We start from the raw sequence: 15,626 nt of genomic DNA, 5'->3' as shown, positions 1-15,626 counted from the left end.
ATATTTTAGCAATTACATTTACTTTTGATACTTTAGTATATTTAAAACCAAATACTTTTAGACTTTTACTCAAGTAGTATTTTACTGGCTGACTTTTACTTGAGTAGCTTTCTATTAAGGTATCCATACTTTTAATTAAGTATGAGAATTGGGTACTTTTTCCACCACTGATAAGAAACCTGGCTGTGGCCTGAGGAAGTGTTATGAAGCTGGACAAAGATGGAGAATCTCACCTTTAGCTCTGCTGGTGTGAATCCTGGCACGCACCCAGATCAGCTGGTCAGCCTTCTCAGGTGTCAGCTTCTGGACACGCACCAAAACCCTGTCTGGCTCACAGGGCGGAAAAGAGCACCTTTCAATACAACTTAAAAGACCATATTACCCCCCCCCCACACACACACACACACACACACACACACACACACACACACACACACACACACACACTCATATTACGAGGAGAACAAAAGTCAAATATGAAACACTGCATAGAAGTCGCCCCATTCTCTGTGCTTTATGACAAATGGACTCGGCTTTGCCGTGTCACTCTGAGGCATGCTTAACGTTATTATGATCAGCTAGTTGAGACAGAGCGGCCTCATGCGCCCCGACGGCTGTGAGCCGCACATTTGGCTGAACCTGATTCCACCCACATGAAAGGCAGGCTGGCTGTCTCTATCATTCCTCATCCCCGAGGACAGGCATGCAGGTGAGAAGCAAACTTTGTTCTCTGCCATTGGAGCTGAAAGAGCAGGCAGACAGGTGGACGACCCAGTTTCTTTCACGTTTATCTGAGAGCAATGGCAGGCTATTAGTCACCACAATCATCTTTGATATCTAGGCCGTCTCTACTACTGCCACTACTGACGCCATGTCCCTGAGTCACTCAGATGTAATCACATTACTTAACAAGTAGTAGTAAACATGGTTGTTGAAATGGAGATATCCTCTGTATATAATATGTTTGTTTTTAAGAACAAAGAAGAGGAGGATGTTGCTGACTGTACTGACCCAGTTTCTGCTGGGACTGGACCATCTGGGGGACACCGTACCGATCCTTGGCAAAGTCCTGCACAAATAAGAAATAATCTGCTAAGCATTTAAATACAATAGCATTATAGGAAACATCAGAGGTGCATAAAATGTCATATTCCTTTAACATTCCACCATATAGAAAAGGTGTAAATCAATAAGTAATATCTGAAAACTGAAAAAGTGAATTGATCCTCCAGGATATTTACATCTTCATCTGTGCTTTGTGAGTCAGCAGCCTGAAAACAATAGAGGCAAAACAGTTAGTTAATGCAACGGGACATCCTGATAAATCCTGATAAAGGGCCTTGTATTGGAAACAGCTAGTGGACTGATATTATGACAAATATAACTGATAAACAATGGAACCTCCCTCCCTTGCCCGATTTTGCCCTCCGCACGTCACGTCAACAGCTGTGAGGGGCAGCGAGGCAGATAAAACCCACTGACCAGCTTGGCCTGCTTCTCAGCTTTCTTCGCCGCTTTCTCCGCTTCCTTCTGCTGTTTCTTCAGGCCTTTCTTCGACTGGGCCTGGTCCGCCTCCTCCGCGGCTCTGCAACAGGAAGTCCAGAACAACGCAAAACATTTAAGTCAACTTCCTAGGTCTATTTTTCCAGCTTCCTGTAGGAAGTTTTTCACCGGTTAATTCAAGCCATCACCACCTCTGGCTTGCTGTCCCAATGACAGGCTTTTAAGTTTGTCTACATTTAATCCTATTGTTTTCACATGCTTTCAAACACAGCAGTTAGCATGTGAACTCTGCGATGGAGCGGGAGAAAGGCGTTTACACTGTCACACAGTGAGATTAGACGGATAAACACAAAGCAGGTATGAGCTGGGGAGTAGAACAATGCTTTTACTATTCCTCTCTAATCCCCTCAAAGGAGAAAAGTCCTCAAAATGAATAGTAAATACGGATAACCTTGTTATGATAGCATTCATCTGGATAACTAGTGGTGCCTTTATTTGCAAACAATGTGTAATGCTGACAATTCAATAACTCAAGGGGAGCTGGACAGAATACAGTCAGTCTACTGTGAAGACAAACAAGGATGTGGACATTAATTGCTAACGACATAGCCTGGAGAGCAACATGGCTCATCAACCTAACAATGGACACATCTATTAGGGAACTAATAGGTTGCTTCAAATTCTAGGTCAATGGGATTAATAAGGACTACAAGGGTGTCAAGCCTGCAGTTGAAGTTGGAAGTTGACATACACCTTAGCCAAATAAATTTAAACTAAGTTTTCCACAATTCCTGACATTTAATCCTAGTAAAAATGCTCTGTCTTAGGTCAGTTAGGATCACCACTTTATTTTAAGAATGTGAAATGACAGAATAATAGCAGAGAGAATGATTTATTTCAGCTTTTATTTCTTTCATCACATTCTCAGTGGGTCAGAAGTTGACATACTAATTGAGTGTATTTGGTAGCATTGCCTTTAAATTGTTTAACTTGGGTCAAATGTTTCAGGTAGCCTTCCACAAGCTTCCCACAATAAGTTAGGTGAACTTTTGGCCCATTCCTCCTGACAGAGCTGGTGGAACCGAGTCAGATTTGTAGGCCTCCTTGCTCGCACACGCTTTTTCAGTTGTGCTCACACATTTTCTATAGGATTGAGGCCAGGGCTTTGTGATGGCCACTCCAATACCTTGACTTTGTTGTCCTTAAGCCATTTTGCCACAACTTTGGAAGTATGCTATGGGTCATTGTCCATTTGGAAGAACCATTTGCAACCAAGCTTTAACTTCCTTACTGATGTCTTGAGATGTTTCTTTAATATATCCACATAATTTTCCTCCCTCATGATGCCATCTATTTTGTGAAGTGCACCAGTCCCTCCTGCAGCAAAGCACCCCCACAACATGATGCTGCCACCCCCGTGCTTCACGGTTGGGATGGTGTTCTTTGGCTCGCAAGCCTCCCCCTTTTCCTCCAAACATAAAGATGGTCATTATGGCCAAACAGTTCTATTTTTGTTTCATCAGACCAGAGGACATTTCTCCAAAATGTATGATCTTTGTCCCCATGTGCAGTTGCAAACCGTAGTCTGTCTTTTTTATGGCAGTTTTGGAGCAGTGGCTTCTTCCTTGCTGAGCGGCCTTTCAGGTTATGTTGATATAGGACTTGTTTTACTGTGGCTATAGATACTTTTGTACCGGTTTCCTCCAGCATCTTCACAAGGTCCTTTGCTGTTGTTCTGGGATTGATTTGCACTTTTCGCACCAAAGTACGTTCATCTCTAGGAGACAGAACACAATAATAATATTACTAACCAGTTAGGTGTCGCAAGACAGGAGGTGTTCTTCTAATACACAACCTGTGATAGTCAAGGTTTCATTGTACTCAGACAGTAAATGATCTACAGGAAATAACCCTGATCAAGGGAGAACGGTGAAATAAATAGCAATATAAACAACATTCATACCAGCATTAGATGACGTTGTGCACATGATTTTAAAAGAACGACCTGAAGCACCTACCGGTGTTTTTACACCATTTCCCGGTCCACTTGTTTTCTTTCGCAAAGGAAATCTTAATAGCTTTTTCACTTTAAAATATACACTACCGGTCAAAGGTTTTAGAACACCTACTCATTCAAGGGTTTTTCTTTATTTTGACAATTCTCTACATTGTAGAATAATAGTGAAGACATCAAAACTATGAAATAACACATACGGAATCATGTTGTAACCAAAAAAAGTGTTCAATAAATCAAAATATATTTTATATTTGAGATTCTTCAAATAGCCACCCTTTGCCACCCTTTGCCTTTTTGCACAATCTCGGCATTCTCTCAACCAACTTCATGAGGTAGTCACCTGGAATGAATTTCAATTAACAGGTGTGCCTTCTTAAAAGTTATTGAGGTCACTTGATAAATTCACATCAAGATGTAGATGAAGGGGAGGAGACAAGTTAAAGAAGTATTTTTAACCTGTTTGGGATAGGGGGCAGTATTTTCACGGCCGGATAAAAAACGTACCCGATTTAATCTGGTTATTACTCCTGCCCAGAAACTAGAATATGCATATAATTAGTAGATTTGGATAGAAAACACCCTAAAGTTTCTAAAACTGTTTGAATGGTGTCTGTGAGTATAACAGAACTCATATGGCAGGCCAAAACCTGAGAAGATTCTATATGGGAAGTGCCCCGTCTGACCATTTCTTGTCCTTCTATAGGCTCTTTATCGAAAATACAGGATCTCTGCTGTAACGTGACATTTTCTAAGGCTTTCATTGGCTCTAGGAAGGCGCCAGAACGTGGAATGATAGCTCTGCAGTCTCTGGGCGATAAACAGCAGGGGTTATGGAGAGTGGTCCTTCTGAGGACAGTGGCACTGGCACACGCGTGCATGTGACGACTCCATGTTTTTCTTTCAGTGTTTGAACGGATACAACGTCTCCCGGTTGGAATATTATCGCTATTTTACGAGAAAAATCGCATAAAAATTGATTTTAAACAGCGTTTGACATGATGTTGACATTCCATTACCGAAGTACGGTAATGGAATACTTTGAAGTTTTTGTCACGAAACGCGCCGGCGCGTCACCCTTCGGATAGTGACTTGAATGCACGAACAAAACGGAGCTATTTGGATATAACTATGGATTATTTGGAACAAAAACAACATTGGTTGTTGAAGTAGAAGTCCTGGGAGTGCATTCTGACGAAGAACAGCAAAGGTAATCCAATTTTTCTTATAGTAAATCTGAGTTTGGTGAGTGCCAAACTTGGTGGGTGTCAAAATAGCTAGCCGTGATGGCCGGGCTATCTACTCAGAATATTGCAAAATGTGCTTTCACCAAAAAGCTATTTTAAAATCGGACACCGCGATTGCATAAAGGAGTTCTGTATCTATAATTCTTAAAATAATTGTTATGTTTTTTGTCAACGTTTATCGTGAGTAATTTAGTAAATTCACCGGAAATTGTCGGTGGGTATGCTAGTTCTGAACAAAACATGCTAATGTAAAAAGCTGTTTTTTGATATAAATATGAACTTGATTGAACAAAACATGCATGTATTGTATAACATAATGTCCTAGGAGTGTCATCTGCTGAAGATCATCAAAGGTTAGTGCTGCATTTAGCTGTGGTTTTGGTTTTTGTGACATATATGCTAGCTTGAAAATGAGTGTGTGATTATTTCTGGCTGGGTACTCTCCTGACATAATCTGTTTTGCTTTTGCTGTAAAGCCTTTTTGAAATCGGACAATGTGGTTAGTTAAAGGAGAGTCTTATCTTTCAAATGGTGTAAAATAGTAATATGTTTGAGAAATTGAAATTATAGCATTAAAGGTTTTTCATATTTCGCGCCAGGTGCTACCATTGGATATTGGTAGCGCCTGGCGCTACCATAAGAGGTTAAGCCTTGAGAGATGGATTGTGTGTGTGTGCCATTCAGAGGGTGAATGGGGAAGACAAAAGATTTAAGTGCTTTTGAACAGGGTATGGTAGTACGTGCCAGGCGCACCGGTTTGTGTCAAGAATGTCAGCACTGTTAGGTTTTTCAAGTGCAACAGTTTCCTGTGTGTATCAAGAATGGTCCACCACCCAAAGGACATCTAGTCAACTTGACACAACTGTGGGCTGCAGTGGAGTCAACATGGGCCAGCATTAGGGTTGCAAAGGGTCGGAAACTTTCTGGTAAATTTCCCAAAAATGTCTTTCATGGGAAGTTAAGCACGGGAATTTGGGGAATTTTGCTTAAATTCATCAAAGGTTAACAGTGAACCTTTTTTGTGGGATACACAAGGCAATCCTAGGTCTTGTAGCATATTTTGGTTAAACTATCCCCAATTCAATGGAATTGCAACCATCTGCATGCACATGTGAAGCGCATTATTCCATCACATGTACAGCTGATTCTCAAGCTCTTGCACACTGATGAGATTCTATTGAGCCCACACTATTACAAGTTTTGATTACAATACTGGGTGGGGTGAATATATTTTATGACATACATTCTTTTTTGTTTACCTGTAAATAGTAGCCTACAGCAAAGTGTGTTTAAATTAACTTGTTAACAATTTCTGCTAGTTAGTTTTTGCTACCATGTGGGTTTTAGCTTGCTTGAGCCTGCTCACTGAGGAGTGATAATTCACCTGTTTCCATACATATTTCATTTTAAAACATTTGTCTTACAAAGGAGTTGTTTAATCTAACTGCTTAACTATTTATCTATACATGGAATTGTTTTTACAGGAAAATGCTACGGGCACTATCTGATGTGTGGAGACATTTCACTGCAGCTAATGTAGAAGGAAAAGCTGTGTACATTTGCAAATACTGTGCCAAATCATATGTGAAGAATACAACAAAGATGCAGAATCATCTGGCCAAGTGCATAAAGTTCCCTCAGCGCTCACAACAAGCAACCTCTGACAAAAGTCCTCTACTTCTAGTCGAAGTGAAAATGATGAATCAGACACCTTATCGAAACAGCTCATGGTCCTCCTGGAATCAGAAGTATTTTTGACTCAATGGAGGAACGTAGTCAGAGAAATGCAGATGAATATCTTGCTCGAGCTGTGTATGTAACTTGTTCACCTCTGATGCTCACAGGCAATGTGTATTGGAAGAGATTTCTGAATGTTCTTCGCCCAGCATAGACCCTTCCAACCAGACATGCTTTATCTACTCATTTGCTGGATGCAGAGTTCAAGTGAAGGTCAAACAAATCATAAAGAAACAGACTGTATTGCAATCATCTCTGATGGGTGGTCGAATGTTCGTGGGCAAGGAATAATTAACTACATAATCTCCACCCCTCAACCAGTATTCTACAAGAGCACAGACACAAGGGACAACAGACACACTGGTCTCTACATTGCAGATGAGCTGAAGGCAGTCATCAATGACCTTGGACCACAGAAGTAATTTGCACTGGTGATAGACAATGCTGCGAACATGAAGGCTGCTTGGTCTAAAGTTGAGGAGTCCAACCCTCACATCACACCCATTGGCTGTGCTGCTCATGCATTGAATCTGCTCAAGAACATCATGGCACTGAAAACAATGGATACACTCTACAAGAGAGCCAAGGAAATGGTTAGGTATGTGAAGGGTCATCAAGTTATAGCAGCAATCTACTTCACCAAGCAAAGTGATAAGAATAAGAGCACCACATTGAAACTGCCCAGTAACACCCATTGGGGTGGTGATGTCATCATGTTTGACAGTCTCCTGGAGGGGAAGGAGTCTCTCCAAGAAATGGCCATATCACAGTCTGCCGATATCGACAGCCCCATCAAGAGGATCCTCCTGGATTATGTATTTTGGGAGAGTGGTAAGCAGCCTGAAACTCCTGAAACCTATAGCAGTAGCCATTGCACGGATTGAGGGAGACAATGACATTCTCTCTGATGTTCAGACTCTGCTTGCAGATGTAAGAGAAGAAATCCGTACTGCCCTGCCTACTTCACTGTTGCTCCAAGCAGATGAAACTGCAGTTCGGAAATACATCAAAAAGCGTGAAGACTTCTACCTGAAGCCCATACCGCAGCGTACATGTTGGACCCCAAGTATGCTGGCAAGAGCATCCTGTCTGGTGCAGAGATCAACAAGGCTTATGGAGTCATCACTACCGTGTCTCGCCACCTTGGCCTGGACGAGGGCAAGGTTCTTGGCAGTCTGGCGAAGTACACTTCCAAGCAAGGGCTTTGGGATGGAGATGCAATATGGCAGTCGTGCCAACATATCTCATCAGCCACCTGATGGAAGGATGTTTGTGGATCTGAGGCTCTTTCCCCTGTTGCCTACATCATCCTCCAAATCCTACCAACATTAGCCGGCTAAGAGCGCAACTGGTCCTTATTTGGGAACACACACACCAAAGCACTTAACAGGCTGACCAATACAAGGGTTGAAAAATTCGTGGCCATCCGGGCAAATTTGAGGCTTTTTGAGCCTGACAACGAGCCATCCTCAACAAGGTTGGAAAGTGATAGTGAAGATGAGGCCTCAGAGTCATGTTCAAGAGGTGGACATTGAGGAGGTCCAGGGAGAAGACATGGAAGTCTGAGAGGAAGACAACGAAAGCTTTACTTTCTAGACTATCATTTTACAGATGTATGTTGAAAACGTTTTTTGGGAGATGCGATGGATCATTCAATATTCCCTTTCTTTTGTTGTTCAGTGAAATCATCCCATGTGAAGATTCAACTCATTTAATTCAAGTTCAATTTGTAACTAAATTATATATATTTTTAAATTATACTGGAAGGATTTAATCATTTGCAATTATGTCTACTTATGATAAGGTAAAAGGTTTATGTTTCTGTCTCCATTTGACATGGTAAATATATCCAATGCAAAAAACATCTACATTTAAATGGTATTAATAATAATTTGCATACATTTTCATTAATTCCCATGGAAAGTTTCCAACTCTGAATATTCCCCAAAATGTGCAACCCTAGCCAGCAGCCCTGTGCAACACTTTTGACACCTAGTAAAGTCCATGCCCCGACAAATTGAGGCTGTTCTGGGGGCAAAAGGGGGGTTGCAGATCAATATTAGGAAGGGGTTCCTAATCAAAATCAAATCAAATGTTATTGGTCACATACACATATTTAGCAGATGTTATTGTAGGTGTAGCGAATTGCTTGTACAAAAAATGTTCTGGGCTAATAATGTAAGAAATAACGCACAAAAAAAACAAAATACAGCAAAGTTGCTTAGGAGCTAGAAGCAGAGCTGCCATATCTGTCGGCACCATCTTGTTCTTGTTTGGTATACTCAGTGTATGTCTGCTGCAGAGAGACAAGAGAGAGCATGACAAAATATAAGTCAGGGGATAAAAAAAAGTGCTGAAAACATGTTGGCTCACAATTAAAAAGATGGAGAACAAGCTATAGGATGAAAAATACCAGAGATTTGTCGCAGGTACAGCCAACTAGCGCTAGCTAACGCTACCTACAGTAGCAAAAAAAAAAGATGTAATTGTAGCGATTTTTCACCCCCATCAGAGTACATTACATTATACTGTACTCTACTCATGTGGGCTCTACTGTAATGAACTATACTCAACTTTTCTTTACTGCGCTCTACTCCAACTGTGGTTTGTAACTACTATGATTTCCCATTGTGGCCAATTCAAATGTAGTCATTTTGTTACAGATTATTCGGTCACTAACGATTTCGTAACAGGGTGATGAGTTTTAATCATTTGAAGGGGCAGTGCAGTTTTGAAAAATTATATTTCCACACTATGGGATCAAAATAATACTGATATTGTGAAAATTATGATAATGCCCTTTTTGTGTAAGGGCTGTTTGAAAAAAAAATGCCTGGAATTTCAGCCTGTTCAGATGGGATGGAACTTTGGCCACATGACGTCACAATGTGATCTGATTATAATAGACCAATGACTGTTTCTACGGGTAAGGGACTGGGCTCTAGACCACCCTATCAACCAATCAGGGCTGTGTATGTAAATATCTTTACATTTGTTCCATAACCCACACAATCAGACAGAGCATTTCAATGGACAAAGGAGCCTCAGGGAAATAAATGACTAAAAATATAGATTTTGGAATTATTTTTCATTAAATAAACACACTGATTTATTCGATATACAGTGAGGATTTAAAAATACACTGCTTGGGGGCTTTAATAATTCATCAACAAAGTTTATAGTGATACAATTGAACTAATTGGAAGGTCTACCTGTACTTGTTACTTCTGTGAACTTTCATAATCCTCCCTCCTAATGGGGGAGAGAAAGTGTCTTCTCATTCTGTTGGTAACAGAATGACAAGTCACTAGGCAATAATTCCTAAACTTACGAAGGGAAATAACTTCTGCAAAAATAAATATATGTTGATATTAGTTGGCAGGGGGCTTTTACTTCAACATTATTGTGTTTTGATGTACTTTCTAATACCTTAAGACTTTTTCTAGTAGATGTTTTTTTCAGACTCCTTTTCCATCTGTGTGACCAGATAAAGGCTTGCTTTATTAATAATTTTTAGGATTGAAAAATGGTTGAAAAACATAACTATGCCTTCATTTCCCAAGAATATAGACTCTTAGCTTTCATTTAATACCAAAATGGATATGCTCCTATAAACTTCACATTGGTGCTCATGAGGTCTTTTACATGGAAATGACCATTTGGCAATCTTTCACCCAAACTCAAAATTCCTGACATTGAATTATGTGGCAAATCCTTATATTCTGTAATACGATCATAGCAACCCCTGGGAACCATACGAGTATGTCAATAGACAATATAGCCAGGATGAGTGAGGGGAATTAAGCACATTTACACCCATCTACATATCCAGTGGCATTAACACACAATGAGAGGAGGAAATTGGTGGTAGGACCCCTGACCAGGCTGCAATACAGTTAATGGTGTCTAGCTTCACAGATGACATATTCCTCCAAATGGAAGACTCAGGGAGTCAGTCTAAATATCTTAACAGGTGCCATCATGCACAGATGAATATAGTACTGTTCATTAACAGAAAACAAATAATTTAATTAGGCACAATACTCATTCTTAACTTTCATCATGAATAGGCCTAGGCTACTGTACACATAGGCCTAGGCTAACTTTCACTCATTATTACAGTGTTTCCACTTTTTTGGGACTGCTGCTGCCCCCCATGACACCTTCCCTCTGCTGTCAAATCACTTCTGGACTAGCCTACACCTGCTGTGAGCATGGTCTTCATTACATTAACACTGCCAATTGTAGTTGTTTAATGCACAGTAGATGCAAATATATACAGTACCAGTCAAAAGTATGAACACACCTACTCATTCAAGGGTTTTTCTTTATTTTTACTATTTTCGAATCATGCAGTAACCAAAAAAAGTGTTAAACAAATCAAATTATATTTGAGATTCTTTAAAGTAGCCACCCTTTGCATTGATGACAGCTTTGCACACTAAGACAGCGCTACAGGGAGTCAGGACGGAGAGCTGATTGTCCTCACAGTGACAGCCCAAGTGTAACAACACCTGCAAAGGATTGGTACATCCGAACATCACACCTACGGAACAGGTACAGGATGGCAACAACAACTGCCCGAGTTACACTAGGAACGCACAATCCCTCCATCAGTGCTCAGACTGTCCACAATAGGCTGAGAGGCTGGACTGAGGGCTCGTATGCCTGTCGCGGTTTTGTCTCACCAGGGGTGATGGTCGGATTCACGTTTATTGTCGAAGGAATGACCATTACACCAGGGCCTGTACTCTGGAGTGGGATCGATTTGGAGGTGGAGGGTCCGTCATGGTCTGGGACGGTGTGTCACAGCATCATCGGACTGAGCTTGTTGTCATTGCAGGCAATCTCAACTCTGCGCGTTACAGGGAAGACATCCTCCTCCCTCATGTGGTAACCTTCCTGCAGGCTCATCCTGACATGATCCTCCAGCATGACAATGCCACCAGCCATATTGCTCGTTCTGTGTGTGATTTCCTGCAAGACAGGAATGTCAGTGTTCTTCCACGGCCAGCGAAGAGCCCGGAACTCAACCCCATTGAGCACGTCTGGGACCTGTTGGATCGGAGGGTGAGGGCTAGGGCCATTGCCCCCAGAAATGTCCAGGAACTTGCAGGTGCCTTGGTGGAAGAGTGGAGTAACATCTCACAGCAAGAACTGGCAAATCTGATGTAGTCCATGAGGAGAAGATGCACAGCAGTACTTAATGCAGCTGGTGGCCACACCAGATACTGACTGTTACTTTTGATTTTGAACCCCCCTTTGTTCAGGGACACATTATTCAATTTCTGTTAGTCACATGTCTGTGGAACTTGTTGAGCTTATGTCTCAGTTGTTGAATCTTATGATCATACAAATATTTACATGTTAAGTTTGCTGAAAATAAACGCAGAGAGGACGTTTCTTTTTTTTGCTTAATTTATACTGTATTCTATCCTATTCTACTGTATCTTAGTCTATGCCGCTCTGACATTGCTCGTCCAAATATTTATATATTCTTAATTCCATTCCTTTACTTTAGATTTGTGTGTATTATTGTGAAATTGTTAGATATTACTTGTTAGATATTATGACACTGTTGAAGCTAGAAACACAAGCATTTCGCTACACCAGCAATAACATCTGCTAAACACGTCTATGTGACAAATTTGATTTGGTGCATGATGGCACGGTCAGAAGACATTAGCATGCATGCATGCATGCATGGTTAGCTTGCTAATGCTAGCTAGCTCCTACTAACAAGTTAGTTCACTGTCGTTAGTTGCTAACGTTAGCTAGCTGTCAAACTTTAACTGTAGCTGCTATTCTTGACTTTTTCTATGTAAAAATGGCCAGTTATATGTTTTCAATTGCCTAGCTAGCAAACTAACGTCAGTGTATTTATTGGTACAAAACGGATAAATTCAATTGCTTTAGAAATCACCTGCATTAGCAAGCCAGATGCTAACATTAGCAATTAACGTTAAAACATTGAGAAATGAGAACGCTGATCATTTTCTCTTACCCTTGGACAGCGTCTTTAGTCATGACACTTATCGTTATTTTGGGAAGTTAAGGTGGCTAGATATCAAACGTTTCTTGACTAGTATTCCCTGACAGTCACCACATCATCTGTTCATAGAGCATGGTTTGGTGGTAGTAGAAGGACCTGATGCACAGGGAAAGAGTTTCACTCAATCCGGGTAGAAACTGTGGCAAAGAACAATAGTTCCGCAAGAGCTGTGGAAATCTCTCTTTTTTTTATGATATTGAAAGATCGATAATATGGATGTTTACACTTTTTATTTAAGCAATAAGGCACAGGAGGCAGTGCTATATCATAAATACAGTCCCAGGTAAATGGAATTGTTGCGCCAGAGCAGTCAACCCATTTACCTGTGAGGGCCAGTCAACCAATTGACCTGTGACTGTATTCATGATACAGCACTGCCTCGCATGCCTTATTGCTTTTATAAAACTGTTACCAACATATTTAAATAACAATGATTTACATATTTGAATTAACGTTATACCATGGCATTGTTGAATAGTTGTTTCTGATTGGCTTGAAGGTCATTCTGGAGCGTGCATTATTTCCATATAACACACAGTATATTTGTATGGTAGAATTCAATGGCTATAGGTCATATGAAAATGCCAATATACCACGCCTAAGGGCTGTTCTTATGCACAACGCCATGGTATATTGACAATATACCATAAACACCCATCATGCTATTATAAACTGGTTAACAACATAATTATATTAATACAAATAAATGTTTTGTCATACTTGTGGTATATTTAAGCAATAAGGCCAGAGGGTGTGTGGTACATGGCAAATATACCACGGCTAAGGGCTGTTCTTAAGCACGACTCAACGCAGAGTTCCTGGATACAGCCCTTAGCCGTGGTATATTGGTCATATACCACAAACCCCCGAGGGGCCTTATTGATATTATAAACTGGTTACCAATGTAATTAGAGCAGTAAAAAATAAATGTTTTGTCATACCCATGGTATATACGGTCTGAAATTCCACGGCTTTTAGCATTCAGGGCTCGAACCACCCAGTTTACAATTATATATTTCCCTATAACACACAGTGTATTTCAAATCAAATCAAATTTTATTTGTCACATACACATGGTTAGCAGATGTTAATGCGAGTGTAGCGAAATGCTTGTGCTTCTAGTTCCGACAGTGCAGTAATATCTAACTGTTTTTCAGTCTCTCGATCCCAGTTTTGATGCACCTGTACTGACCTCGCCTTCTGGATGGTAGCGGTGTGAACAGGCAGTGGCTTGGGTGGTTGATGTCCTTGATGATCTTTTTGGCCTTCCTGTGACATCGGGTGCTGTAGGTGTCATGGAGGGCAGGTAATTTGCCCCCGGTGATGCCTTGTGCAGACCGCACCACCCTCTGGAGAGCCTTGCGTATGAGGGCGGTGCAGTTGCCTACCAGGCTGTGATACAGCCCGACAGGATGCTCTCGATTCTGCATCTATAAAAGTTTGTCAGGGTTTTGGGTGACAAGCCACATTTCTTCAGCCTCCTTCACCACACTGTCTGTGTGAGTGGACCATGTCAGTTTGTCTGTGATGTCCACTGCTGTCCCTTCAATGTGGATAGGGGGGTGATCCCTCTGCTGTTTCCTGAAGTCCATGATCATCTCCTTTGTTTTGTTGACGTTGAGTGAGAGGTTGTTTTCCTGACACCACACTCCCTGTAGGCTGTCTCGTCATTGTTGGTAATCAAACCCACTGTTGTGTAATCTGCAAACTTGATGATTGAGTTGGAGACGTGCATGGACACGCAGTCGTGGGTGAACAGGGAGTACAGGAGGGGGCTGAGCACGCGCACTTGTGGGGCTCCAGTGTTGATGGTCAGCGAAGTGGAGATTTGGTTCCTACCTTCACCACCTGGGGGCGGCCCTTTAGAAAGTTCAGGACCCAATTGCACAGGGCGGGGTTGAGACCCAGGGCCTCCAGCTTGATGATGAGCTTGGAGGGTACTATGGTGTTGAATGCTGAGCTGTAGTCAATAAACAGCATTCTTTCATAGGTATTCCTTTTGTCCAGATGGCATAGGGCAGTGTGCAGTGTGATGGCGATTGCGTCGTCTGTGGACCTGTTGGGGCGGTATGCAAACTGAAGTGGGTCTAGGGTGGCCGGTAAGGTGGCGGTGATATGATCCTTGACTAGTCTCTCAAAGCACTTCATGATGACAGAAGTGAGTGCTACGGGGTGGTAGTCATTTAGTTCAGTTATCTTGGATACAGGAACAATGGTAGCCATCTTGAAGCATGTGGAGACAACAGACTGGGATAGAGAGCGATTGAATATGTCCGTAAACACACCAGCCAGCTGGTCTGCGCATACTTTGAGGATGCGGCTTGGGATGCCGTCTGGGCCAGCAGCCTTGCGAAGGTTAACACGTTTAAATGTTTTACTCACGTCAGCCACGGAGAAGGAGGGGGGGCACAGTCCTTGTTAGCGGGCCGCGACGGTGGCACTGTATTATCCTCAAAGCGGGCAAAGAAGGTGTTTCGTTTGTCTGGAAGCATGACGTCGGTGTCTGTGGCATGGTTGCACGGTAGAATTCAATTTCTATAGTTTTACATGTTTTGTTTATGTTGCAAATCATGGAACAGACCTTCCATGTCATTCATTATTTTTCCATAGAATGCATAGCCCCTCGTTGATTATCCATTCCATGTTCTATGTTTTTATTTGATTCAAATTTTTTACCTTTATTTTACTAGGCAAGTCAGTTTGGAGAAAATTCTTATTTACGATGACAGCCTACCCAGGCGAAACCCAGAGGACGCTGGGCCAATTGTGCGTTGCCCTATGGGACTCCCAATCACGGCCGGATGTGATCAAATTAAATCAAATCAAATTGTATTTGTCACATGCGGCAAATACAACAGGTGTAGACCTTACAGTGAAATGCTTACTTACAAGCCCTTAACTAGCAATGCAGTTTTAAGAAAATACCACAAAAAAAAGTACGAGACAAGAATAACAAATAATTGAATAGAAGCAGTAAATAACAATAGTGGGGCTATATACAGGGGGTACCGGTACAGAGTCAATGTGCGGGGCACTGGTGTCGAGGTAACTGAGGTAATATGTACATGTAGGT

The 15,626-nt window shown here is 41.6% G+C and overlaps 1 protein-coding gene across 1 annotated transcript in view; it reads right to left on the bottom strand.

The window, feature by feature from the left end:
• LOC106581840 (aspartate--tRNA ligase, cytoplasmic) overlaps nt 1–12,684 on the bottom strand; it is a 30,612-nt gene extending 17,928 nt beyond the window's left edge. Inside the window, exons 1-5 of the mRNA XM_014164247.3 lie at nt 12,506–12,684; nt 1,483–1,585; nt 1,242–1,271; nt 1,012–1,069; nt 234–326 (exon numbers count right to left, since the gene is read on the bottom strand). Of these exons, the coding sequence (XP_014019722.1) occupies nt 234–326; nt 1,012–1,069; nt 1,242–1,271; nt 1,483–1,585; nt 12,506–12,528 (307 nt within the window). The 5' untranslated portion in view covers nt 12,529–12,684. The remainder of the gene's footprint in view (nt 1–233; nt 327–1,011; nt 1,070–1,241; nt 1,272–1,482; nt 1,586–12,505) is intronic.
• Nucleotides 12,685–15,626: the final 2,942 nt, after the last annotated feature.

Source organism: Salmo salar, chromosome 21 (assembly GCF_965601325.2).
Source record: "Salmo salar chromosome 21, fSalSal1, whole genome shotgun sequence".
In the NCBI taxonomy this organism is placed as follows: domain Eukaryota; kingdom Metazoa; phylum Chordata; class Actinopteri; order Salmoniformes; family Salmonidae; genus Salmo; species Salmo salar.
Note: the sequence above shows the minus strand (reverse complement) of the source record. Positions and strands in the feature narration are given on the sequence as shown.